At 38.0% G+C, this 25,672-nt stretch overlaps 1 protein-coding gene across 4 annotated transcripts in view; it reads right to left on the bottom strand.

The window, feature by feature from the left end:
* The window catches only part of MCC (MCC regulator of WNT signaling pathway), a 217,678-nt gene that overhangs the window by 167,459 nt on the left and 24,547 nt on the right, over positions 1 to 25,672 (bottom strand). For 2 of the 4 annotated variants that reach the window (XM_074813511.1, XM_074813512.1), the window contains one exon: positions 17,838 to 18,049. In XM_074813511.1, coding sequence (XP_074669612.1) covers positions 17,838 to 18,049 — 212 coding nt within the window. Of the gene's footprint in view, positions 1 to 113; positions 714 to 17,837; positions 18,050 to 25,672 lie in introns of those variants that run through there. The other 2 variants (XM_074813513.1, XM_074813514.1) reach the window with 2 other exon arrangements.

The following is a 25,672-nucleotide window of genomic DNA, read 5'->3' as shown; positions in this document are numbered from 1 at the left end:
GTTATAGCAAGATAGACATTCTATTAATTTTTAATTGCATTGGTTGCAGACTGAAAGCCCAAAAGGGGAGCGTTTCTTTTTAAAGCATAAAAAAGGGCACTGAAACTGCTTACCTCACTCAGCTCTGCAGGGGAGTCATTTCCATATTTCATAGCAACTCCAGAATTCATGATTATACTTCTCAGAGCTTGATGATTTCTGCAGATTTTAATGCTTCGAAGCTTTGTTCAACTGATTCAATACCTTCTTCTCCAAAATTTTTCCGTCTTACACATTTTCCTCTAGACAGCCATTTTTACTCCACATCGATAGTTTAATGATGCAAGATCTTCCGAAAGAGCCAAACTGGTTTTGATTTCACAGACAATCCATTGCTGCAAGAGACTTGTTAATACTGTGAAGTGCTCAGAGAATGCAGGGAAGGAACTGCTTGCCAGGATCCCAGGGCTGTCTTAGTCCATCTGCAAGGCGTGCTTCATCTCTGCTGTTTTATGCTGCTCTTTTCCACAACTCTGTTTAAGAGCATCTCCCAATGCTGCTTAATTTACTCAGAAAAATTTTATAAGCTTCAGGCAAGTTTGCAGAGAGATTAAAAGGAGAGTGCTGCTACAGTCTTCAGTGTTCGGGGAGGGAGAAGGGAAAAGAGAAGAAAGCTCCCCTCCCCAAGACAAACCAATGCAGCACTTCACGCTAAAGTTTCCCCTGCCAGTGAGTCTGGAGTTTAAGTGGTTTATGATCAAACACAGCTGTCTTGCTGCTGGCTAAAGGGTGCATGGAAGGGGCGGTACTAAAAGGAGAGTGCAAGTGGGAGGGAGAGAGCTAAGGAGAGTTCATTTTGGAATTACAGGCGTCTTTCCAGCTTTCTACATACTAATTACTATACACAAACCAGTAAAGCTAAGTAACAGGAAATACCACCTGGATAACAATAAATTGGATTCCTGTTTCCCTATTCCCATGTGCAATTAAGTAAGGAAAGTTGGGGGGCTTTTGGGGGGTGGGAGTTGTAATGATTTCAAAGGTCACAGTAAGCCCAAAAGCACCATTAGAAAGCTGCAGATTTTACGTAACACACTGACATTTTACAAAGACTTTGGGAAGATGCTACTGGAAGAAGAGGAGAAAAAAGCATTTGCTTTCAACATTCAACTAATAATCTAGAAAAATCCTTAACAAACTGGATTTGTGGACATGCTGCACCCATTGCAAGAACTGACAACCTCCTTTCCCCTTCCCTTCATCCCCTAAAATACAGTGACAGCCTCACACACTTCATGATGCTGGATTATGATGTACTGTTGACATTAGAAGTAGGAAATACCATACTCTGCATCTGAAATTTACCTGATCACCTTAGTACAATGTAATTAAAGTGCCAAATGAGTTCAGAAAAAAAAAAAACATGAAAAACTGGAATAAATGCTATACAAGCTGTGGCATAATTCCTGCACCCTGGCAAGAACATTCACATGGAAAACAATGCTCTGCTCTCCAAGAGCAACATTTTGAAAATCATCTTGTGGTATTTTTTTTTCTCCTCTGTTAATCACAGATTAACATCAGTATGCAGACATAGGGATAATTTATCTAAATGACAATACAGAAAGTGCATTAAGAACAAGAACTAAGATAAACACATATATATCGCTCTATGACACTAACAAGCAGCAGCGCTTTCTCAGTCCCTGTCCTTCCTCCATGCCCATCATCAGGAACTGCAACTCTCCTCTGGCTCAGAGCATAAGGAGAACGTCACAATCTCTTTACAAGACTTTTTACTTTCATCCTCCAGGCCTATTTTCCAGCCTTTCCTTTCTCTTTTCTGTATTTTTCCTATTCTCCAGTTTGCTTTCTAGTAGTTCCGTATTTTTGTGTTTCACTTCCTCTTCTCATGTACACCTTGCGTTGCCTCTGTTCTTCATTATTTTCCTCATTCAGAGCATCCTCCCTGTCTCACATTTACATTCAGTTCTGCCTCTACGTTTAGTGCTTCTCTGCATATTCCTCCTTACTCATCTGCTTTGTTCCCGACATTTGTTCCCATTTACGGCCCCTCAAATACCGGCAGCGGGCTGCACTGCTCTCTGCTGGCGGATGGCTGCTGTCTCAGACACAGCAAACAAAACAACACAGTGCCACGCTCCCTGGGCAAACCACACGTTCCTCCGCCGGTGGGTAGGAAATCAGGAAGATGCAGAGTCCTCCAGACCACAGACTGCAGTATAGAACAGCATATCCACAGCAGTTTTGCACACTGATGTCCTGTGCATTAAAATGTGATTAACAGTGTTTTATACCCAGGAACAAAGGTACTGTATAATGACTTACCTTATTTCTCATACATGAGAAAAAAACCAGTTCAAAAATTCCTGCAGCTGACACAGTACATTTTAAAATGTTTTATCTTTTCCAAGTTATGCCTTCACAAATGGGAGGATGACAAAGTTTTTGTATTTTGCATCACCACCCCTATCAACTTTCATATTCCCTCTTATAGTCTGCTTAGAGTCTGCTCTGATCTGATCTTTGTCCAATTCTGTCACACGTGTCAAAGGCTCACCTACACAGGGATGAGTCTCAGAATTACTCAAGAATAAAGTTTTCCTTTTCTAAAGGAAAAGCCATATTAATTATGGTTTCAATATACTGCATTTCCCATACTATATCCCTCTACTGCCAAATACTTCCCAGATGACTATAAACAGGCATTCAGAAATTCAAAGTTTTGATTTGCTTTCCTCACTCACCATTGTTCATTCCTGGCAGACTAGCCACCAGACAGACCAGAGCACATGGCACTACAGATGCATCCCAAGCATAATGGTGCAGGACACTTGAGCATCTGAACTAAATCCCCTCCATACTGTACCCCTATGCTGCACAGGGTTTTTTCCTGCCTCTTTCCTACTCCATACAGTAACACGATGGGAAGAGACAGAGATACTGATTGAAAAACAACAGCAGAATTCAGTTTCAGATGTGCACAAGAACTTGGGAGATACATGCAGATACTTTCAGAACAAAGTTTATTTAAAATTCAAAAATTAATTGTAACTCACATGCAAATTAATGAAACAGTTAAACCAAACTCTGATGAAAAATGATTTTACTTTAACCGCAGCTGACTCCCACTGCAATCTCTGCATGCTTGCACTAAGTGGTACGGGATTACACATTTCTCAGTTGGAAAGCATCAACTGTTAGTTTTAACTAATCCATAAATACTGGCACTGCTTGTTTCAATGTCCTTATAAACTTTGCAGGCATCTCTTTATTGTGGAGGGCTAGCTAAGACTAAATGTAATCATTCTTCTAAAATAGTTACTATTATATCACATTTTTAAAATACTCAGCAGCATCAAGAACATATTCTGAATACCTGAAGATGTAGAACTTGTTCCTCTGTGAAATGTCATATTACCTAGCATTCCTACAAATCCATTTACTAACTGAATAGAAACATTACATCACAACATCAAATTCCCAGATAGACCTGACCAATTGTCTCCAGGCAGTTTCACCATCCTCAGATACATGTAAGTGATCTTATACAGTAGCAGGGTACTAAGAACTTTGTTGATGCCAAAGTATATTTTCCTACTGGCTTGTGCCAAAGGCAGGCTTCAAAGAAGACAAAAAATCTCAAGTATACCAATTTTGCATTGCCACGAAAAGAACAGAGCACCCTCTGATCCAGCAAGAGTCCCTCTCTGTTTCTGTTTGGCAGCTGACTGTTCATTCCCACTCTCTCTGACTCAGTTCCTCACCTAGGATAGTGATGCTCCCTTGCCCTCAACGTTGTGCCTGTCTTCTTTAGCCTCTACACTCTGGGAGGGAGGTGGGGTTAGGATGAGAATGGGAGGAGGAATCTCTTAACCTGCAGATGTACATTTCTCAGCCCAAGAAGACATGGTCTCAGTGGATGCCTCAGTGTATGTGTACTCTATACTATGATACAAACAAGAAGGTGGAAACAAGAAGCTGGATGAACCTGTCACCAACACTTTCAGAAACAACATCCACCAAACACATTCAGACCAGACATAGGCACCAGCCTCGGCTTCCACCCAGTCTCAGTGCACTCTGTACCTCTAAAGCACTGATGATGCATACTGCTTGTAGGTAAGTGCACCTGAATGGACAGATTCTTCCCAAGATAATGTCAGAATTATCCAGTAACAACCATTAGTGTGGCCAGTTTGCTGATTGTTGATCTAATAATCTTATGGCCACTCTATTCCATTTGCTTACTCTTATTAAACTGTAGTAAAAGAATCATTGACATGTATCTGAGATTCACTGAGGAGCCTACCTTTTGACTGTATCTGAATAATCATTTAATAAGATTTACTCTATCACCTGGTGTAAAAGGATTATTTTGGGACAAGATACAACTCTCCTGCCCTTCTTTACTTTTGAAACTGCCACAGAGTACGGAAAAAAAATAGCATTGTAGTTATTTTACAATGTTTCTTCCTCATGTCTCAGTAATTACAAAACACTATTTCTTAACAGTTATTGGAGCAGGTGTGACAAATGCCACACATGAATGTTCCTTCTTTGTCTTGACATCTGCAGAGTGAAAACTACAGCATAAAAGCAATTATCTATTAAATACATATGTATCACAATTCTTCAGCATAGTGTGTACCACTTTCTGAGAAGCAGTTTCACTTTGCATACAACATGCACGATTAGCTGATAGCAATGCCAGGATGTACGAAATAAGGCTTTCTTGGTTGGTTGTTTAATTAGCTCTGTAATTGAAATACAACTAATTGAAGTCCACTGAGCATTTAGTTCATGTTTGCTTGTTTCAGTATCGTCTTTACAGTTACAGCAGCACCCTGCACAATCCCACACACAAATAAATTACACTTTCAAATATTGCAAAATCTGCTACACACAATTTGAGTACAACATGGTTTTGTTCTCATTCTGGCACAAAATACACAGGTGTAGTGCCAAAGTCTAAGTTTCCACAAAATAGTAGCACTCAGAAGGTTAGTGTGAAGGCTAAACTTGGAAGTGGAAATTCAATACAAGTAGTTGGATAATGTTTCCAGAAAATTCTTTATTCAATAGCACTAATGCACTATGATTTTAAAAGGGAGAGGCTGAAAGGGATGGTAGGTTCTTCCTGATGCAAACATTAGTGCTAGTGAAGGTTATGCACCTAGGTTGAGAGAAAAAAATCCAACTCATTTGAAACCATTGCAAGTAACCTTATACTGGAGAATGAAGCGCTCTCTCTGAAGAAAACACAAGCAAATTTCTCTTCTCTTCTTCAATCACACCATCTTGATTAGTCTAAAACAGATAACATGTCTAGAATAATGTAATTTCCAAATAGCACTTCAATCAGCTACTCTCACCTGTTCACCCTTTCTTAAATGCTTAATCCACTTAAAAACTCATGTCCTTGACCTGACCAATCTCCTCGGGAGTTCACATTTGATCCCTTTTTCCATCCTCCAGTATTTCACGCCATGAAGCCACTCACCAGCCTGTCAAACAGACACTCTTATTTTCTGTCATTTCATCCAAAGTCATGGCATTCATTTTGATTCTCTCTGACCCCACAGAGCCTTAGCATCAGGTCAGGACCGGAAAAAGACCAGGGAGTCAATGTGTGCCTGTTATTCATGTTAGAGACTTGTCTGTGAGGACAACAGGGAGAGATGGTAGCAGTTTCTATGCTCCTTCCACGCTGCAGCCACCTAATTATCATCACTGTTCATTTGCCTTTTGCTTAAAAACACAAACAAGGCCATTCTGTAAACTACGATTCATGCCATCATACTTCTGCTTAGCTTCCCTTCACTGTCCAGCATTCTCTCAGTTCGGTCAGGCATTCCTCCCATTATTAACCACAAGGTAAATTCACTGATTTTACTTTCAGTCCTTACAATCTTGTAGCCATTCTGATTTAACTTCTCTAGATACAGTCTGTGGTTTTGCATACTTATTGCTCTAAAAGATGACCACTCTTAGTAAAATGCCTGTGGATTAATCCTACCTTTAAGATACCTACTCTTCTACTCTATCAGAACTTGTATTCCCTCACTTTTATCAGCTGTGAATTGAATCTCCAAAAATTCTCACTTGCATAAGAAAGATTTGCCAGAACTCCTCTGCTAACTCTCTTCTATTTTTCCCAATCCCTGATAGTGAGATTTCCTCATTTACATTCTCTCCTTACTCATAAACTCTCTTGGGTTTCTATCTTGTCCTTCATACACTCTCATTTCCAGTTCCAGTCCACAGTCATGATCTCGTCTCTGTAAACATTCAGCAACTCTATTCATCAGCTGCCCTCTTTTCTTTTACTCTTGTACTCTTCCAAGACATCTATGTGTGGTGACTCTGTAATTATTTTCCTTAATTATAAGATTTCTGTCCACTCTGACTTCCATTACCACTGGCATAGTGAACACACAACTCCCTGACCTGGATCAGTGACCATGTAAGTGGCTACAATGACACAGAGGCCCCCGGTTTACATCAGATATGTATTTGGATGCTTCACTCCCCACCTAGCCAAGCATCTCACTTCACCATCTGTGTTCAAGACCTCTTCTCAATGTTTAACAGATGAACTGATACATACTTTTTGGCTACATGTATATATATATACACACACACACACATATATACATATTTATGTATATGTAGTGTGTGTGACATTGTATGTATACATACTTACACAAACAAGTATACACATATATAACTCATATATGTGTGTGTACTCTTATCTATATAAATGTACTTTTATATGTATGTATATATAAGTATTTGAAAGTTTGGATTCACTGAAATATTCCATTTGAAACATTTTCAATCAGATGAATTCTGGCAAATGCAAGACAAGTGCCTGACAGATCCCTGCTTGAAGCTCTACGAGACTTTTTGGCTGGCATGAACACTTAAATAACAAGAGCATCAGCGTCACTGAACACTTACAGGGTTTGGAGAGCTTTCATTTTTGGCAGAAATTATAACAAAAATTACTTCAACAATAATGTGAGCTGAAATGATACATATAAAACCTCTGGTGAACCAAGCTGCCTAGTTTTCAACCAGATTTATTTTACTATGAACAAATTTAAGATTATTGCAGTTGAATTCCTACAGACCTCATCTGAAGTTTATTTAACTTGCTATCTTCCTTGGCTTTATAGTTTAGTGGCTGCTTATGAAGATCCGCAAGTTAGTCAACAGATCACTTCTCAAATCCCTAACTATCTACTATCTAGTAAATATGAATATTTCTTTATTTTTCTGAAGATCTGCTTTTTTCTCTCCCTGGATAGCTAAACATAAAATCCAAGCTGTCTATTCTAACCCCCAGTCTGGTCTATAAAATGCAATTTTTTGCTCTTTTAAGTGCTTTGCCATGTACCTTTTAAATCTGTCCAGTGACTTTTTTCCTATACATCATCCTACATTTAAGCTTCTCATCATAATCTTTCAAAACTGCCTTACCTCTGCCTCACTCACTTATATTTCAGTCTTCATATCTGTAATTTTCATTTTACATTGGGAGGGACATCGAACAACCCTGCTTCAGCACATACGGTGTCTCTGACTTTCTTTCATGGTCTGGGTGGTTCTACAGTCCAAGACCTGTTTATAATTTTCTTAAAGACACTTACTTCAGGTTCATGAAACATGATTACAAAGCTAAAATCTTCTCTACTTCCAGGCCTCATCTGCATAGTTCCTTACTTCATTAAGTTTAGAAATTACTTGCTAAATATTTCTAGTGTTTACTCACAGGTAAAGGTCTATCAATCAACTAAACCAAATCAAAGAAACCAATTAATCTCTTTTTAAAAAAAAAGTCTTGTTTTTTCTGTCTTCACAATTTAGAGTCCTGGCACAAGACATTTCATCATTATGAAGAAACACCTGGCACTCACACAGGTGCTACACAAAGACTTTTCCCTCCTTTTCTATAATGCATACCAGACAATCAATATTCATGTAAAAATTTTATTCAACCAATAATATGCACTTATAGTCTCTTTAAAAATTCATAGGGTAGAAAGATTCAGTGTCTTTTTCTCCAGTCAATTACCTAAAATTATAGCTTCAAGCGGGTAAAGTAATACAAAACTCAGTGCAGGAAATTAGAGATGGCTATTTAGCTTAAAGACACAAACCTCACTTGGGTACATCAGTGGGGTTCTTATTTCATTATGAACTCTTCACAGAACAGACACTGCCCTTCCTGGAACTCAAAAGTTTACTTTGATTGCTTCCTACCATGATGAAAAGTGGAGTTTACCACCGCAACATAGCTATTATAATAATCTGTCTCCCAGATGGGAAGTAATAATGTGGTTTTCTAGCCCAAAATGAAGCAATCATGCTGAAAAAAGTTCTTCACAAAAAGTGGAAACAGTAAGCACAAGAGCATGTCTGTGCAAAAGTACTCACCTCCCATTTTCTCTGCATTGGCACCAAAACAGTTCACCAAAACAGCTCACCAAAACAGCTGTGCTGATAACCATATATTCATTTAAGAAAACACCAGAACAAAAAGAGAAGCAGGGGGTTTGAACAGTAACAGCATCCTGCAACTGCCTCAGGTCAATGTCCCAGACCTAACAGTGACAGACAAACAATTCCAGGGAGCAGGAGCATCTTGATGAATTTAACTATGGCACTGACAGGCTTCTATGGAAACCCTGCCTTGTCTTGCTTGGTTGTCAGGATAATGGTTGATTACTGCATTATAACTGAACTAGCACTGAACTGCAAAAGCATTTAGAGTCTGTTTTCAACTATGCACTGCAGTTAAGATTTTCACTTTATTATCAAAATTCCATGTAACCAAAACATAAGAGTTTAGTACGCATGCAGAATGGGAGGGAGAGTAAACCATCTCATCTTTCTAATAAATGAGGATCCACAGAATCTCAGCATTGCCAACTGCAACTATGTCAGGTCCACAGTTCACACCCAGAGAACAGGCAGAAAAGTTGATAAAACAGAAGACCCTGTGACAGAAGCTATATGGTAATCTTTCTGGCACACCAGAACCCGGGAGGTTAATGTTGCTTCAACAGACTAATCCCAGGCCTCAGGCTCAGTTTACCAGTGCCAAGCAAAGTAATAATATTAAAATGTATAGCTGTGTGCAGTGGTGTTGGACCAATGTACTAGATGAATTGTTCTTCATTTCATACAACTGAAAAAAAAAAAGTTTGAAAAAGTAAGAAGATCTGAACACCTGCACTGGAGTTAGAGCTCCCTTAACTACAGCAAACAAAATGGGATGCATAAAGACAGTTTCTAAGCAATGAGGGGGGGAAAAATACAGAGTACTTGCAACTAAGTTAAATTAGAAGTTTTGAAACTTCGTTAGTAGACCTTCAAACATTTACTTAACACACACTTGTTAAGATTCCCTTTTCTACAGCAACTGATTGCCACACGCCAGTTCCCATCATCCAATTACAACCACAGAACTAGGTCAAACTCCATCATTCTGTGCACTTCACCTTCGTTATATGCTTGTAAGACATATTGTTCAACTGCCACAAAAAAGATCCAATTAAAAGCCTCAGTCAAAAAGATCTATTAAAAGGCTGCCTGAACATATGTGCCCTGTGCTGACACCCATCACATTGTGCTGTGATCATCTGCAGATGGAAATAGTAACAGAATTCAGAAAAAACAAAACAAAACAAAAACAAAACACCAAAAAAAGAACCTCCACATATACACTACTGAAGGGAATTTTCAAGGAAGTTTATAATTTGCCTTTTGCTCAGCTCTATGCTGTTATGATCCAGTAAGTTCAAAAGACAGAACAACTACAATTCATATAAAATAGATGAGTCCTGGCAGACCTAATCCATAATGTCCATTTTAACTTAAAAGTGACAAATGAGTAACCAAGCATTTGTAGAGGGCTATGGAAGCCAGAACTGTATAAACACAATGCATAATTCTATTACATCTGATGCATGCTTCAGACAAACAAACTCCATTACAATGCTGACTTGAAATGAAAGACAAACAGGAAACAGCTTCCCACTTCCCTAAACATAAAAAAGTCTACCAGACAAAACTGCCTTTATGCCTGCTTTCTGACAAGCCAAGCCTCCTGAATCTATATTCCAATAATCAGTTCTTGCTTTAATGGAATTCTTAGATTCTATTTTTAGCCTGGCGGAATGGAAACGTTTCCTAATTTGGAAACAAAAGGCAGAAAAGGCAAGGTTATCTTGGGCACAAATATTTTACAAAGAGTAGGCTCTACTGTCTGTACCACAAGAATCTTCTTCAACTTCAGGCTTTCTGAGTTAACAAGGTTCTGGCTGAAGGAATCATTAGGCTACACTTTTACAGTAATAACTTTTATTGGCATGAAAAAGAGATTGTAATACAAGTTGTATACAGGACATGGAAAACAAATGGGTGCAAGGAGGAAGAGACCCAGTTCCCATGGTTTACTGTAACAGTATGCACTGGTTCCCAAATACAGAACAGACTCCCCAGCAAAATAACTTGGGAAAAATCAATCTGTGCCCAAGTAACTGAATTCTGACATAGCCTACAAAGTGGCTATAGCACTGCATAAATTCCTTGATATACACAGAATCTGTTTCTTATCCACACTAGCCTCATGCAGAGTGACTAGAAAGGCATTACTCTCTCCCATCCAAAAAGATGTGCTTTGAGAGCATGGGATACCTGATGCTTTGGGGCCAAATTTCCTTGTCTATAAGGGGAGGGGTGAGGAAGGTGAAGGAGCAGCACTTCCCAAACCAAAGAACAAACAAGCTTGATTTAAAAACAGAGAATATTTGGAGAGAGTGGGAAGTGGAAAAAGGGGCAGACATTGCCAGAAGAGGACTTACCAGTATTACTGAGTTATAAAACCATAAAAACTTTAGAAATTAAAGGAGACACTTTACAGTAGGTTCTCATTAACAGGGATGTCAAACGAAAGTAGCCTACAAACCAAGCATGGGATCACCTTACACAGTACAGTTGTCTTCAGACTTCCTTGATACTTTCCCTTAAAACATCATTTCCCAAAACAAATACCTGCCTGATTTCAATAAAATTCACATTTCATTTACAGCTAATGGCTATAAACTATACAATAGAGAAAATGGTTCATATTTAGGATGGCTGTAAGAGTAAACACCTAGACTGCCACAAATCTCTATGAAGGCCTGTTTTCCTCATCCCCTACAAAAGTATTTTTGCTTTTTTGGCAACTAGACAATCCTTCCTGGCTTTAAGGAGTCAATTTTCAAATCTATATTTACTAGCTTAGTTAAAATGAGCCAAAAATGTAGCTTAAAAAATTACAGTACACATACAAAGTTTACAGCTTTTTGGGAGGGTGAAGAGTACGGGGGTTTTAAGCAGTATAATTTTTACTCTCTAAACATGCTAACATTACAGTGCAAAATAAAAACTTACACACATAAGATGGACAAGCAGACATCTGTAATCAGCAGACAATCTGATCATATCAGTCTTTGTAAGGAAAGACTGTTGCTTACATATGTACATCCCTTGCTAGTCACACAGCAAAAGGACACTAGAAATATCGGTAGACTGACTTACAGCCAAACTGGGAGGTGAGGTAGGAAGTAACAGAATAATTGATGTATTGTGAAGTGCTGGAGAAAGGGCTGGACAAAGAGATTAAATTCAGCATTTTGAATTTCACTATAGAACATCATATGTGAATATATGCCAAAAACCAAGCGTCTCTACAATATTCTCTTGCTAAAGTACTAAGTACACTTCATAACATTAAGGCATCGCAAGAAATCATTATATGCTCAATGTGGATCACTTAATTTACGTTTACATGCATCTCAGAGCACACAAATGGTTGTTGTGACTCAGGATGAAACAGCCCATTAATGCCGTTTCAAGCAGTTATCTAAAACTAGCTGTACTAGAGTCTGACATAAATGTAAACACAATGATAATATTAAGTGTGCTCTTTTATGCACAAAAGCTGTTTGTATAAATAAGCCACAGCACATTAGGTTTCCCTGATTATGGAGCAGATCATCTAGGTGGAAAAGGAAAAGCCACCATTTTATACCTGAAAAATGTAATTGTGACTTTTGGAATATTATCACTCAGTATAACCTATGTCAACTAAAAAGAATAGCTTTCTAAAAACAATGGTTCTCTCTGTCATAACTTGCAGCTCAATGCTCTGAAGGAGGAAAAATTAGCAATGCAAACATTCACTAAGTCTGACTAAGGAAGGGTATTGGTACTGCAGTAAGAATATCTATTTTCAGATAACATGACACTTCTTAAGACAAAGACATTAAGTTCTCATCTACGAGTGATCATGCTGAGAAACTAATGCTAATACAACTACATATTGCTTTGCTATGAATATTTTCAGTATGCCTTCATACTTCATAAACTTTTGGGTTGTGTACCCAATAGAGACGATACCTGCATTTAGCACAGAGTCCACAGTCAGAACTAAATTCCGTTTAGCCACCTTAATTCTGCGGTACAGAAAGCATACCCTGTCACACAGATGCATGATCAAAATGGCCATTCTCAAGCTCAACAAAGTCTTTAGTACCTCCAAATGAGGTATGTGCACAAAAATCAGGAATAGCTGAGGAAGAGTATATACCAGAGTAGTTACGAAAAGATGCATTAAGAATCTTGTTGCATTAGCTTTTTGTTTCATTCCTGATGGAGGCATTCCAAAACCAGCTCCCCTTAAGTTAAGAAATAAGTGCAGATTTGGCAGGTGGAGCAACCTGCGCCAATGCCCTCCTACCTTGACACATCCATCTTGGATTATCTTGGACATAACAACAAGATGCTGCAGAGGAAGGGATGCTGACAACTCCGAGTTAGTAAGAAGAAGCCCTTCTCTCAGAGTTAGTAAAAACAACTCTACCTGTGGCACTTGCATGACTGCTTTGAGGAGGAAATAGTAACATGGGCTTCTAAAAGCAAGTGGTCATGAAGAAATCCTACCATAGTCTATTCTCAAAAATATAGCTGTGCTCTTTCTGCAAGTCAGCCATACCCTCATCAAATCTTTCTAAATGTTTTCAACTAGAAGAGCTCTGGCAAGGAAGTGCAGTCAAAGAGCTTCCAACATAGCTGGAGTGTCTTTGGAAGGAAAAATCAGAGATTAAAGGATCCTGGATCACCCCAGGCCAGGGACTATATAGTTAAAAAAAAAACCCATATATCAACATACTTGGGGTCACATTTTAAAAATGTAAGATCTCTGTGGAGAAACTTTCTCAGCAAACCAGAGTTATTTACAGCTAAAAAGCCAGAGGTATGAGATCATATCATCAGGGCAAATGAAACAATCCCAATTGGTTTTACATATGTAACTGTAAAATATACATTCATCTGAAAACAACACTGAATTAAGGCAACAGAAACTAACAGTAAGTACACAGACACGTATTAGCATTTATATGTACACATTCTACTAAAAAGCCCAAAATCAAGTCTATTTTAAGCACGTGCATGGAGAATATGAAAAGGGGATCAAACACATCCAAATCTTATTGCTTCAGCTTATTAAACGTTACTGGAATTCTAATGTGAAACATGCCTATCTTATCAAGATGCTGCCCCATGCAATGTTTTCAGAGAACAGCAATACTTGAGCTCCTACAAGAGTGTTATCCCTCCTGATGGCACCACAGGGAACACATCAAGATTGCATAGCCGCCTGGGTCGTGAACAGATGTGACACCACATGAATCAGCTATTTCACTGCAGTTATATGACTATCCACACTAGCAATCCTTGCCCAACTTAGAAGATTCAAGTACAAATAAAAAACAGCTCCCAAACATGCACACACACAAAGAAATGCTTGAATTCTTTTCTATCCATGAAGAATATTTAAATTATTTACATCCCAATGCAATACAAACAAGCTCATAAATGATTACATTTGAAACACGTACAAGGGTTCCCATCAGAGATATTTGCTGTAGTATTTAACCTACTGGCACAAACAGGTACATCATCAGTAAGTGGTGACAGGTCATGTTAAAGGTTAATATGTTAGTCATAAATAATGGTACCAAGGTGAAGAGCCATCAAGAGAAATGTGTTCTTAATATTTAGGTGTAAAAATGTGAATCTGAAAAATGCTGAAGGAGTTACACATCCTATGAAGACTACAGAATAAATTATTCAGGTAAAACAAAAGCTGAATCTGAACATGTGTTAATAAACCAAAACATAGCAAAATGACATGAAATGAGCACATAAAAACATATTCAATGAATACAAATGGTTAAATGTCAAACAGCACTTTTAAAAGATTTGCATCATTCATGTGAAGGAATAGGAATAACGCTTCAGAGCAGGATTTCAAAAATGCATTAAGAAGGTTCACTTCATAAAAGCTAAGCAAAGTGCTAGTGGACTGACGTTCATTTAGCTCTTGCAAATGGAAAACTTAAATGTTAAGGGCAGCGTGGAGACTCTCTGTACTGACTGAAGAATATAATCTATGCTGTAGAAGAACATAATCACCACAGGGATGTCTTTAGCCTGACTGCACAGTTTAAAACCAAAAGAAGGCTGTCAGAAAGAAAAACAGGAAACTAAGTAACAGGAGTTGACACTTCAATGGGGAAAAGTACTTCAAGGTGCTGACAGAAAAACATCACATGACTTCTCAGAGAGCACCTAACTGATTTATGTTCACCCATACAATAGTTAGTTTGTTAGACATCTGAGACAAAAGTCTAAACATCTACAAAGAAATGTAAAAAACACTGCATTCAAGAGTGTGTCCATATGGCCTGTGTAGATGCATTTGGGAGAAGCTGCCAGGAACTGTCCATCCAGGAGCAGGATGACACAGAAAGGCTCTCTCTGCTTTTTCGTAAGCACTCTGAAGAAGATAAACCTCTCTGATTAACTCCAGAAGCATTCAGAGTTCCAGAGAGAAACAGACCCTGCACAGAGCCTGTTTTTAAATCTTTGTCCTTCTATTACACAGCTTCACAGAAAGAAACACAATCAAATCCTGAAGGGAAGAAATGCGGTTATTAAACCCCATCAGTTTTTTTGAAGTAATCCTTGTTACAGTACAAAGGAGTCTGTCCAGCTCCTTGTATACAACTGGAAAAGCTCCCTGGATTCAACCCATAAAAATGTGAAAGCTGAGATCTGCCATTTCTGAGAATGAATGCAAGCGAGCAGCTTGGCTTGTCACTGTGGCAAATGCAGTTAGGTAAAACAATCTGATACAGACAAGGAAGTACCCATATTAAATCACAGCTCTCAGAAGGCTATGTTTACCTCCCTAAAGAGTCTAAATTTAGACTGCAGTAAGCATGCCCCTCATTACTAAAAATTGTCTAAAGGCAATAAATGTAAATAATGAAAAACAAAATAAACCATTCTCTCCATTTTCTCCCATTCCTTTCTCTCTCCGTTTTCACAAAGCAAAAGCAAAAATTTACATATGACCCATGACACCAATGCTCAGCAGGAGTCAAACAGAGATGCTACTGTATTCAACTACATATAAATGAGAGACTGCTGATTCTACTACGGTTTGAAAGAACATTGAAAGAATATTTAAAAGCAGAAGTAAAGGAGATGCTTGTTAAAACAAAGATAGGCATCTTTCATGACAGTAAGCATAGAAGGAATTTAGATATGTGAATAAAAAGAAAGCCATAATATCTGGAGATCTTTATTTCTTATGAGCCTTCAGCATTTTTAAGATTTCTACATGTCATAGCAATGCAGTAGCCTTCACACTGCATTCTTGAATAACACTGCACACCTGTGTCTTCGTATTTGCAAATGTACAACAGGTTACCAAAGCCCATAATTTCTGAATCATCACCAGTCAGGAGCATAGCCAGAGGATGTATTAGTACACATCCACCCTTAAAACTGAATGAACTCCAGATCCAAAAATGACACAGCAACTCATAGTTCCTAATCCAGAAATAAAAGTATGCAAGCCACTCTTTTTGCATAGCTATATTGGTCTTAAGCAGCTCTACTTAAACTTCTGTTAAAGTACATTCTACATCAAATATGAAACAGCTCATGTCTCTCCAAAATCATAATTTTTAACCAAGTCAGTCAAGGCTAAGGAACATGTGTAACTGAACTGGAAATTGTATGTTGATTCACTCACTATCCTCCTCAGTCCTAGACTTGCACCTTTTTAATGGATTATTGTGAGAGCAGTGTTCAGTGTGGGGAAGTACTTGTTTTACCAGTATGGTTTGATTTGAGTTTGGCAGTATTTTCATACAATACATTTCAGAGAACACAGGGCAAAACAGAGCTCAGGAAACATTCAAAAAAACAGTGACTCACAATCTTCAAATCAGTTCAATATCCACCTATTAGTAGTTACATTTAGATGATGTTTCTTGCCTTGATGACGATGACGTTACTCAAGGCAGGGTCAAATGTCTTACTGGAGAAAACACACATCTACTGTTCCTGTTCTATCTCCAAAGTCTACTAAAAGAGATACTAGATTGGATGGACATGATTGTTCTTTTACAAATCTACATGTTCTCTCTTACTCACTTAAAATTGCTCACATTTCCAGAAAACTACTGGAATGTATAAATAAAGCTGCTAACTGGCCTATAATTTCCCAGGTCTTCCATCTTACCGTCTTTATAATATATGTGTGCCTGCTCATTTGCTGTTGTTTCCCATTTCCATACGCTTCTGTCCAGTTTTGAATATAAAGAGTTTATGATTTATTGCAGTTGAGCCCTTACTATCCCTCCTATTGAAAATGAGGACACAATTCCTTTAAGGAACTGTCAACTTCCTTGAACTCTCTTCTCCCTTAGGTAAGTTTTAATATCTACATATTTTTACTCTGCCTATGGAAACTAGGTCCTGTATCAGCTCATGATCAGGAACTTAAATAAAACTTAGAAGGGTTTTGAAAACACTTTCAGAATAATTTTCATCATTTTCTTTTTAAATAATGCAGCTTAAAGATGTTGATTTTCCTCTGTTGCCAGCAATCGCTTCCATCAGACATTAAGTCTTGAGCAGGATGCTGGACTAAATAACCTCCTGAGGTTCTCTTACAGCCTGAATTATCCTAAGATACAAGGAGTCTATTTCATCAAAGTCAAGTGTACCAATAAGCAGTCATTTTAAAAATGAGACACTTTTCCCATTCATTTTAGGATTTTTTACTTCTCCGCTTAAAACTCCTGTGCAGCATAAATCAGAAACATGCTACAAAATGGGTGGTCTTTTATAACATGCCTGGCTTAAAATTAAAACACGAACTTGATCCCAATACACTGTTGGGGAAGCAAAAAATAATGCCCTACTCCTTCAACAGTTACATGTTTCTTTACAACAGAGAATAGTTCTTGCCTATAGAAATAAAGCAGCACAGTGCTAGCACACCAAGGGTTTAAAACAATTATCAAACAATTTAGTGGGCAGTAATGAAATATCATGGGAAGAATTTTTCTGCACAACAGTTCTGAACAATTTGACACCACACTTAAAATATTAATTGCTAGGGGGTTTTCAGACACAACTCTTCTTCTGTTAAATTGTATAAATTAAGAACTTCACTTTGGCTGCTCACAGACTCCTACCCTGTTTGATGAAACTCAGTTATACAAGCTTTGGAAATACTATACACCTGCCAACTTCTAAAATCACATTGGTTTTCTGGTAAATGAAAAGCAACAGCAGCATTGCTTCCATGAAGGCTCAAAGGCTCTAAGGCTGGAATTAATATGCTTCTTTGGAAAAAAATAACAAAAAATTTCTGCAAAACTTAAAAGCAGAAGCAAGAAGCAAAATGCACTTACAGTGTTAGCAAGTTCTAAGTAGCTTCCTCCAACAGAGCTGCTAAAATTTGAGGCCTGAGCTAGAAGTCTTTGCAGAGCAGCCTGTTGAGTCACATTGCTTCCACCATACTCCATTGCCTTTTGTAGTGTAAAATGACTCTGGAAGTCTGGACTCTGAAGGTCTCTTGCTCCTGAATCATACTCCCAGCTTTCTCTGGCTCCTGATAAGGCACCTAAAATGCAGAAATGGGAAAACATTGTAGTATGGACTGTGTATAAAGAACACATAGCACCACAGAATATCTCAAGTTGGAAGGGACCCATGAGGATCATCGAATCCAACTTCCTGCTCCTCGTAGGACAACCTAAAACTAAACCATATGACTAAGAGCATTGTCCAGATGCTCCTGGAACTCTGACAGGCTTGGTGCTGTGACCACTTCCCTGGGGACCCTGTTCCAGTGACTGACCACCCTCTCAATGAAGAACCTTTTCCCAATGTCCAACATGAACTTCCCTGATGCAGCTTCATTCCATTTCCTTGTGTCCTATCGCTGGTCACCAGAGAGAGGAGATCAGCACCTGCACCTCTGCTGCCCTCCCTGAGGAAGCTGTAGACTGTGATGAGGTCACCCTCAGACTTCTCTTCTCCAGGCTGAACAAACCAAGTGACCTCAGCTGCTCCTTGTTAAGTCTTGCCCTCGAGGCCTTTCACAATCTTGGTCACCCTCCTCTAGACACACACCCAGTTTCATGTCCTTATATTGAGGCGCCCAAAACTGCACACAGTACTCGAGGTGGGGCCATACCAGTGCAGTGCAGAGTGGGACAACCAGCTCCCCTGAATGGCTAGCTATGCTGTGCTAGATGCACACTAGGACACGGTTGGCCCTCTTAACTGCCAGGGCACACTGCTGACACATGAATAATCCTGCTTGTCTTTCCAGAAAGAAAAAAAGCAAACAGCTCTACCACCATTACTCCCCATCTTGCACATGCTGACAAGGCCAGGAAAAAAAAGTAGTAACATTTTCAATGCACAGATCATTTACTAAATTACAAGATCCAGAAGGGAAAATAAATGCATTTGCATATATTATTTAGTACAAACAGTGTAATTTAAAATAGCTAAGGACTACTGAAAGAGTGTCAGTTACTATGTCAGATTGAAAAGCAGCATCAAAGAATAGGAGGAAAAACATAATTCACCTCTTTTTATTACTGAATACTAACACAATGAGTGAAAATTTTAGCTGTAGAGTTCACTTTTTATGTTAGCACTGCCTTTCTTATTATCTCAGGATTGCTTGTTTCAGTTGAAGTTTCAGAGACACATCAGTCACACGGTGTTTCATTACAAATCAATGCAAGAATATGATCATGTAGCTAGTGAGAAGCAATGAATGCTTCAGAGAAAGCTTCTGTATCATAAAGTTGTAGAGTTGCTGTTTCTGCATGTACAATTCTTCCAGTTCCCTACAGCCAGAGACAGGCTTAAACCCTAAAACAAATCTAACAAGATTTTCTTACTTTATCTGTAACTATTTCACCCCTGAGTGCTTCTGCTTCCCCTACAACTGCCCCACTCCTTTTAAAATTTTGTTATCTTTTAGGCTCAACAATTTGCTACGGCAAAACATTCTACAGTAGTCACTAGATGATTTAGTAACCCTGGGCAGCACTGTAAAATTTCATATGTAGCATAATGAAGATTAAAAACAATTAAATGACTTGTCCAAGCACACATTCTAAGCGAATAAAAAAGTCAGAACAGAATCCAGAGCTACAAACTAGAGTAAAACTCTAAATCCACCATGCAATCATCAAACCATAAGTAATTGTCTGTGATGCCATCCTATTAGTTTGAAAGCTTTTCCTTTTTATGAGCTAGTTCTTTCCCTCAAATATTCATTAGCATTCTAAGTGAGCATTTACCAATCAGTGGTTATGACTTATCCACTACAATGCCAGGGAGAAACAATAAAGCATATAATGAACAATTAGGAGAATGCCTCCTCCTTGCCAACAAAGTTGAAGCTGCAAAAGTGCAAATAGAAAACCAGTCAGCAGGGAAGCAAGACAGCAACTAATCTGTAGCTTTAGGTCAACACCCTAACACCCTGTAAAGCAGTTATGCATGACACACCACTTCAGGAAACTCAGAGGTGGCTCCCCTGCCCTACTATAATGAGAATATGCTAGTCTTATATTTGTAAGTAGAAAATAATGCAAAACAAAACAGAATTACATTTTATACTAATATAATTAACATGATTCATTACCACAGGCACAGGTAACAATTAAAGATTAATTCAACCACTTTTACACCAAGATGCACCACCATACTTAATCTAGCTACCTGCTGCAAGGTCTCCAACAGAGCTGAACTAAAGTACTGCTGCTACAAGCAATATTTACATTGTGTGTAGTGTACTATGACTAGTGACTATACACAATGTTAGGCATCTCTGCCCTCTTGCGGCTACAGCATACCCTACAGCAAAAAAAATCAGCCGCTCACAGAGCTGAAGCGGCAGAAATGTCTCAGGAGCCTGAGGGAGAGGGGGATCAAGTCTGCCATCTCCCAGGCTTGACAAGAACATGCGACACAACTCTGTCTGTACAAGCGTAGCCACAGCATTAAGAGAGCTGGTTATATTATATACATACTCTTCTTTTTACAGAGCTAAATATTGCACATATTTCAACAGAGTACATGAACTAAATTTCTATTACTCAAACGACATTGTTCTGCAAAAGAGCTTTCGCATTCATTCAATTAACAGTAGCTTTGTTGAAGACCCAAGTGGCCTTCATAGATTGCACCATCTGCTATCAGACTGGAAGCACTTACAACACTCCACTGCTCAGAAGTCACAGATGGCTCCAGGAAAGATTAGTTCTTTATGACTGTACTGTGACTGTATTTTTAACCCAAGTTTTATTAAAAGTTCAACTCTGTACTCCTATTTTAAAACATACATACTAAAAGTGCAAGAAGAGATGACTGTTACAAAGGAAGGTATTTCCAGTATTTTATTTTGGGCTTAACCCTAATCTCTAAATTTGCCCACTATTTTCACCACAGATTCTAAACTCTGGCTATTAAGATGCTGTCCTTCTGGGTCATGCACCTTTCACGTCTCAGCTCTGCAGGGAAACTCGTGTTCAAAACTGAGATTCCAGTTATAACTGAAAATTCAGTCAGGAATTAACATACAACTCTTGCATGTTGCTGTAAGTAACATACAGCTCTTGCTCTTACAGTAGTAATCAGAAAGATGGGATCATTAGGTATGATGGCAGACCAAAAGCTGATAGCCGACCTGGTAACTGGGAATCTGTAGTTCCTAAATCTGTGTTTAAGAATTAGTCTTTACAGAACTACACACATCCCATAATAGTTTTGCCTGTTGCTCTACATGTACAACCATAGGAAACACTAGATTTCTGTATTAAATGAAACAAAATTATTATCATGAAAATTCCCAGGTAATAAGCATGCCACAAATTTGGTGTTACTACAACTACTAAGCAGTAAAAAAAATAAAATTAGTTTCATAGTATTTGTATCAACCAAGTAATATAAGACCATATACTTGTTTTCAAACTATGTAACTAATGTTTCAATTCCAAAGTAAAACAGTTAAATCAATCCTTTTTGGACTGAATGGATACATCAGACTTCTCTGAAACTGCAGTATAAAAGCTTCTGATTCTAGACAAGCTTCTACACAAGTATTCCTTTAACTGCCTTCCTAGTACTACTAGCACTTGCCTGTTTTGACCTGTAATTAATTCTGGGTGAAATTAAAGTTATAACAAACATCCAGGCCCTAACAAACTGTTTTGTTTCTAGCCTTCTGTAGAGTAGATGAGTGGAGCACCTCAGTATATGCAGATCCCTTAGTAGCAGTTAGGTCAATCACAGCAGGACAACCTAAATCTTGTCTGAAACATTTATTTAAAGATTTTGTCTTTTGCAGGTTTTCCTGTTCATTTAGCTAGCCTCAGCTCTTACTTATTTCTTTACAATTTCCAATTATTTAAACTTCAACATATGATATCCCATTTAAGAAAAACAAATGACAGTTCAGTGATGACACATACTAGATCACAATCACAGATAAAATTTCCGTTGGTGAATTTTACCAAAGCTGTTGAAAGTACCTTTAATCAATTCCCCTCACAAATATCACTATAATAGGATGATTAGCCCTGCATCAACTTCTCAAATGAGTCTGGCTTATGAATAGCAAACATGAAGTGTTCTCCCTGGAATTGTTCATGGCCAGGTTGGATGAGGCTTTAAGTAACCTGATCTAGTGGAAAGTGTCCCCACCCATGGCAGGGGGGTTGGAACTAGATGATCTTTAAGGTCCTTTCTAATCCAAATCATTTTATGACTCTATGATTCTATGAAGACAGTTGACAATGTAAGACACTATGAGCGCAACCAGCCTCTAGGTCACATAGCTACACCTCACTCAATAAGGAGAGTCTTAACAGCAAAAATCCAAAGTCTGATCACTGTTTTCCATGAGGCATGAGTGACATTTAGTTACCTAAACTTATTTGAAGAACTCTGACATGTAACACAGAATATAATTTATATGTACACTGAGCACAGCTCGCAGTTTCTGGAAGAAATTTTATTCTAGAATATGATGAGTTCACTGCTGAGTGGACAGAAGTTAAAGTCCTCTTAGTTCAGTTTTAGCCTCTGGTCCCAAAACCTGTTTCAACCAGCCATGATTCTGTAATCAGAAGATACGTGGTTATTTTAAAACATTTTCTTCACACTTTACTATATGTATATAACAATTTCTGGAGATATGGTCCATCTGATTTTACCATCTCATTTCACACACCAAATCACTCAGTAGGCATAAACAGGTTATAAATTTAGGCAGTCAGTGACTTTGCAGTTTTCTAAGGTGAGCCAGACAGTTCCTCTCTTTTCCACTTCTGTTTTGTTCAATATTCAAAATTTGGATTCTGACTGACTGAAGACTCTATCCTTCTGTATTCCAAAAGCATTATCTTACCAAAAGAATGGCTATTTTTCTTTTTTTATAATCTTTCATTTAACAGTCAAAAGAGTGAGAATTTTGAACACTTATTCTATTATTCAATGAAGGTAATGGAGATTTGTGAAAAGCACTAGTCATTTCAAAGATCCCTACTAACTTCAGTAATAATGATTTATGAGGTAAGCATAGCATTGAATGAAGGGAAAACATACAAAATTAAAGAATGGTCATTTTGCATTTAGTAGTCAGCTGAATAAGACATCAAGGAATAGGCCTAGCTATAAAAAATGGGAGGTAGGGCAGGAAACAAAGAGGAAAGGAGAATAAGTCTTTGGACATTCAGACATTCAACTCCCATATGCTGATGCAAAAATTACAAGGGCCAAATGCACTTTAAAGAAAATTTAGAAGCTGAAGAGAACTCTGATTCCTCAAGCAACATATGAAGCACAGGAAATCAAAACTGAAAAGAAGCTATGCTCCAAAGAGGGATCAACTTTATACTAAGCCAGCTTGACTAGAGAAATGAAAATTACCAAGTCACATTTGGAGCTTACTGATATTATTTCCACTGTTTTCTACATAACATCATGTGTGTCCATGACACCAATGTTCTCCATAACACATTAGAAAACAAGTGTTGTCTCACATCCTGCTGTGATATCTTTCCCAGAAGAGTTATAGGAAACTAACCAGAAAGTGGAGATAGCTTTTTTGTTCACAAAAACCTTTTGGCAGAACTGTTTATGTGGGGAATTGAACCTACTTAAAACCTACTTAAAACCACAAGATAACCACAAAAGGGTCTATGCAAATCAGAGAACACTCCCATACAGGAATCAAAAGACCAAAGGCTCCAGCTTCACTCTCCATGGTTACCATCTAGTATATGTCTGACGCCTGTTAGCTAGAGTAACTCTCCTAATTTAACAGGAATCACACTTTAAAACTGATTTATTATTTTGCATCAGATGACAAAACAATATGAATGATAGCATGGCAACAGAGTGATGATAATAACTGATCCTCACACATACAGGTGGGTGAGAATGCTTATTTAAAAATACAGAAAGCTGTCTGTTAAACACCCATTACAAGTTCTAGGAGAATTCAGAATAAAAAAGCTTCTCCTTTTTTTGAAAAAAAAAAAAGTCTGCAGAGTTGTAATTTTTAAATGCATTCTTAACTCATTCAGTCCTAGAGAAAGTTCTCATCGGAACTTTTTGCAACTCTTCTCCAGTGACCTAGAAGGAAATTAATTTGCTATGGAAAAAGCAGTTATGGGAAATGAGGAATCTCTAAGACAAGAGTCTGTGGGATCACTACCCAGGTCTTGTTCCTCCCACCCGATTCTTACCTGGTTTGATGCACACTGCATAGAAGATACTGTGTTAGGCTGTTATTTCAGTCCTTTTCTCATTAGGATTGAACGTGAGGATAGGGGAGCTCTAAGGGAAGGAAGGCACAGTTATACTCCACCCTGACTAACTAAGGCAACTTACTCCATGGGGTAAATCTGTTTCATGAAATTAGATCTAACAGGAAAATTGAATTAAATCAATCATTTTTGCTCTAAAAAAGCAAAGCCTTAGACTTCTCAAAAAAAAAAATGCATCTGATACCTTTGATAATTTTTGTTTAGATTTAGTGTTTTCTAAACCCCTCAAATAACAAAAAGCTCCAGAACACTTTGATACCATGCCAAGACAAGCAAATATACTTTCAAAGAATATGAGCAGCATTTTATATGCTTTTACTAGTACTAGTAACATATAATACAATGCACATGCTTGAGAGCATTACAGAGATCACAAAAATACTCATCAGTATCAAATGACCTAATAGAGCATAACGGTTTTGGCATGAAAATGTGACAAAGAACAACGGAAAAAGAAGTCAAGAGTTGACTGAAAGAGTAAAATTATTTGCCTTTGAGTACATATAAAACTCATAATAGACAAGAATTCTCCTGTAGACGTAACTCAGTAAAAGAAACCTTTTCCAATCATGTCTGTCAATGCCCACTGAAGGCTCATGCACAGTTTTAGGTGCATATCATAAGTGTAGTACATACATCAAGTACAGACAGCTCATGCTTCATCTCTGCTGTGTCCCTGAACTACATTTATAACATTCTCACTTTCTACTGGCATGTTTCTTCAAATCACCACAAAACCTCAAGTGTATTTCAGGTTCACTGAAGTATCCTCAGTATTGGTACATTCAGAATTCAGGAAGTCTGGAATTTTATGCTGCCAGACTCACTACAGGGTATAACTACACAGTAAATCTGGGAAATACTTAAATGCACCTTTAAAGAAATTAGAACAGTTTGAAAGTTAACCAGCACTCTCACTTACTAAAGTAATGCTAGCATTTCTTTTTTTAGGCTTTTGGGTTTTGATTTTTTACACTGCATGACACATTTTTATAAGCAGATTTTTACCAGGTATAAAAACTATGTAAAATCTTAGAAAAAATAAACCGAATGCCTATAAGAAAATTAGGACAGAGAAGAATGAGCTTGCAAAGAACAAAACCATCAAGCAGACAATCAAACTTTGTATCAGACAACTCATTCCTTATAAAGTCTTAAGAAAGTAAAACGCTTAGTGATGTGCCTAGTGAAATAAAAAGTTTCTCTCATTACAACTTCGCAGTCATGCAACACAGCTAGTGGATGAAGAAGCTGGGCTTGTTAAACCAGTAGCCCAAACCATGCATATTAACAAATGTTTGTGGAATTTCGGTCAAATTATCTTCTTCAAATTTATTTCAATTACTGTAGAAATGCGTATCTGTAAACTACCGTGGTTTCAGTAC

Source organism: Strix aluco, chromosome Z (genome assembly GCF_031877795.1).
Source record: "Strix aluco isolate bStrAlu1 chromosome Z, bStrAlu1.hap1, whole genome shotgun sequence".
NCBI classification, from domain to species: Eukaryota; Metazoa; Chordata; class Aves; order Strigiformes; family Strigidae; genus Strix; species Strix aluco.
The sequence above is the reverse complement of the archived record's forward strand: the minus strand, read 5'-3'. Positions and strand labels throughout refer to the sequence as shown.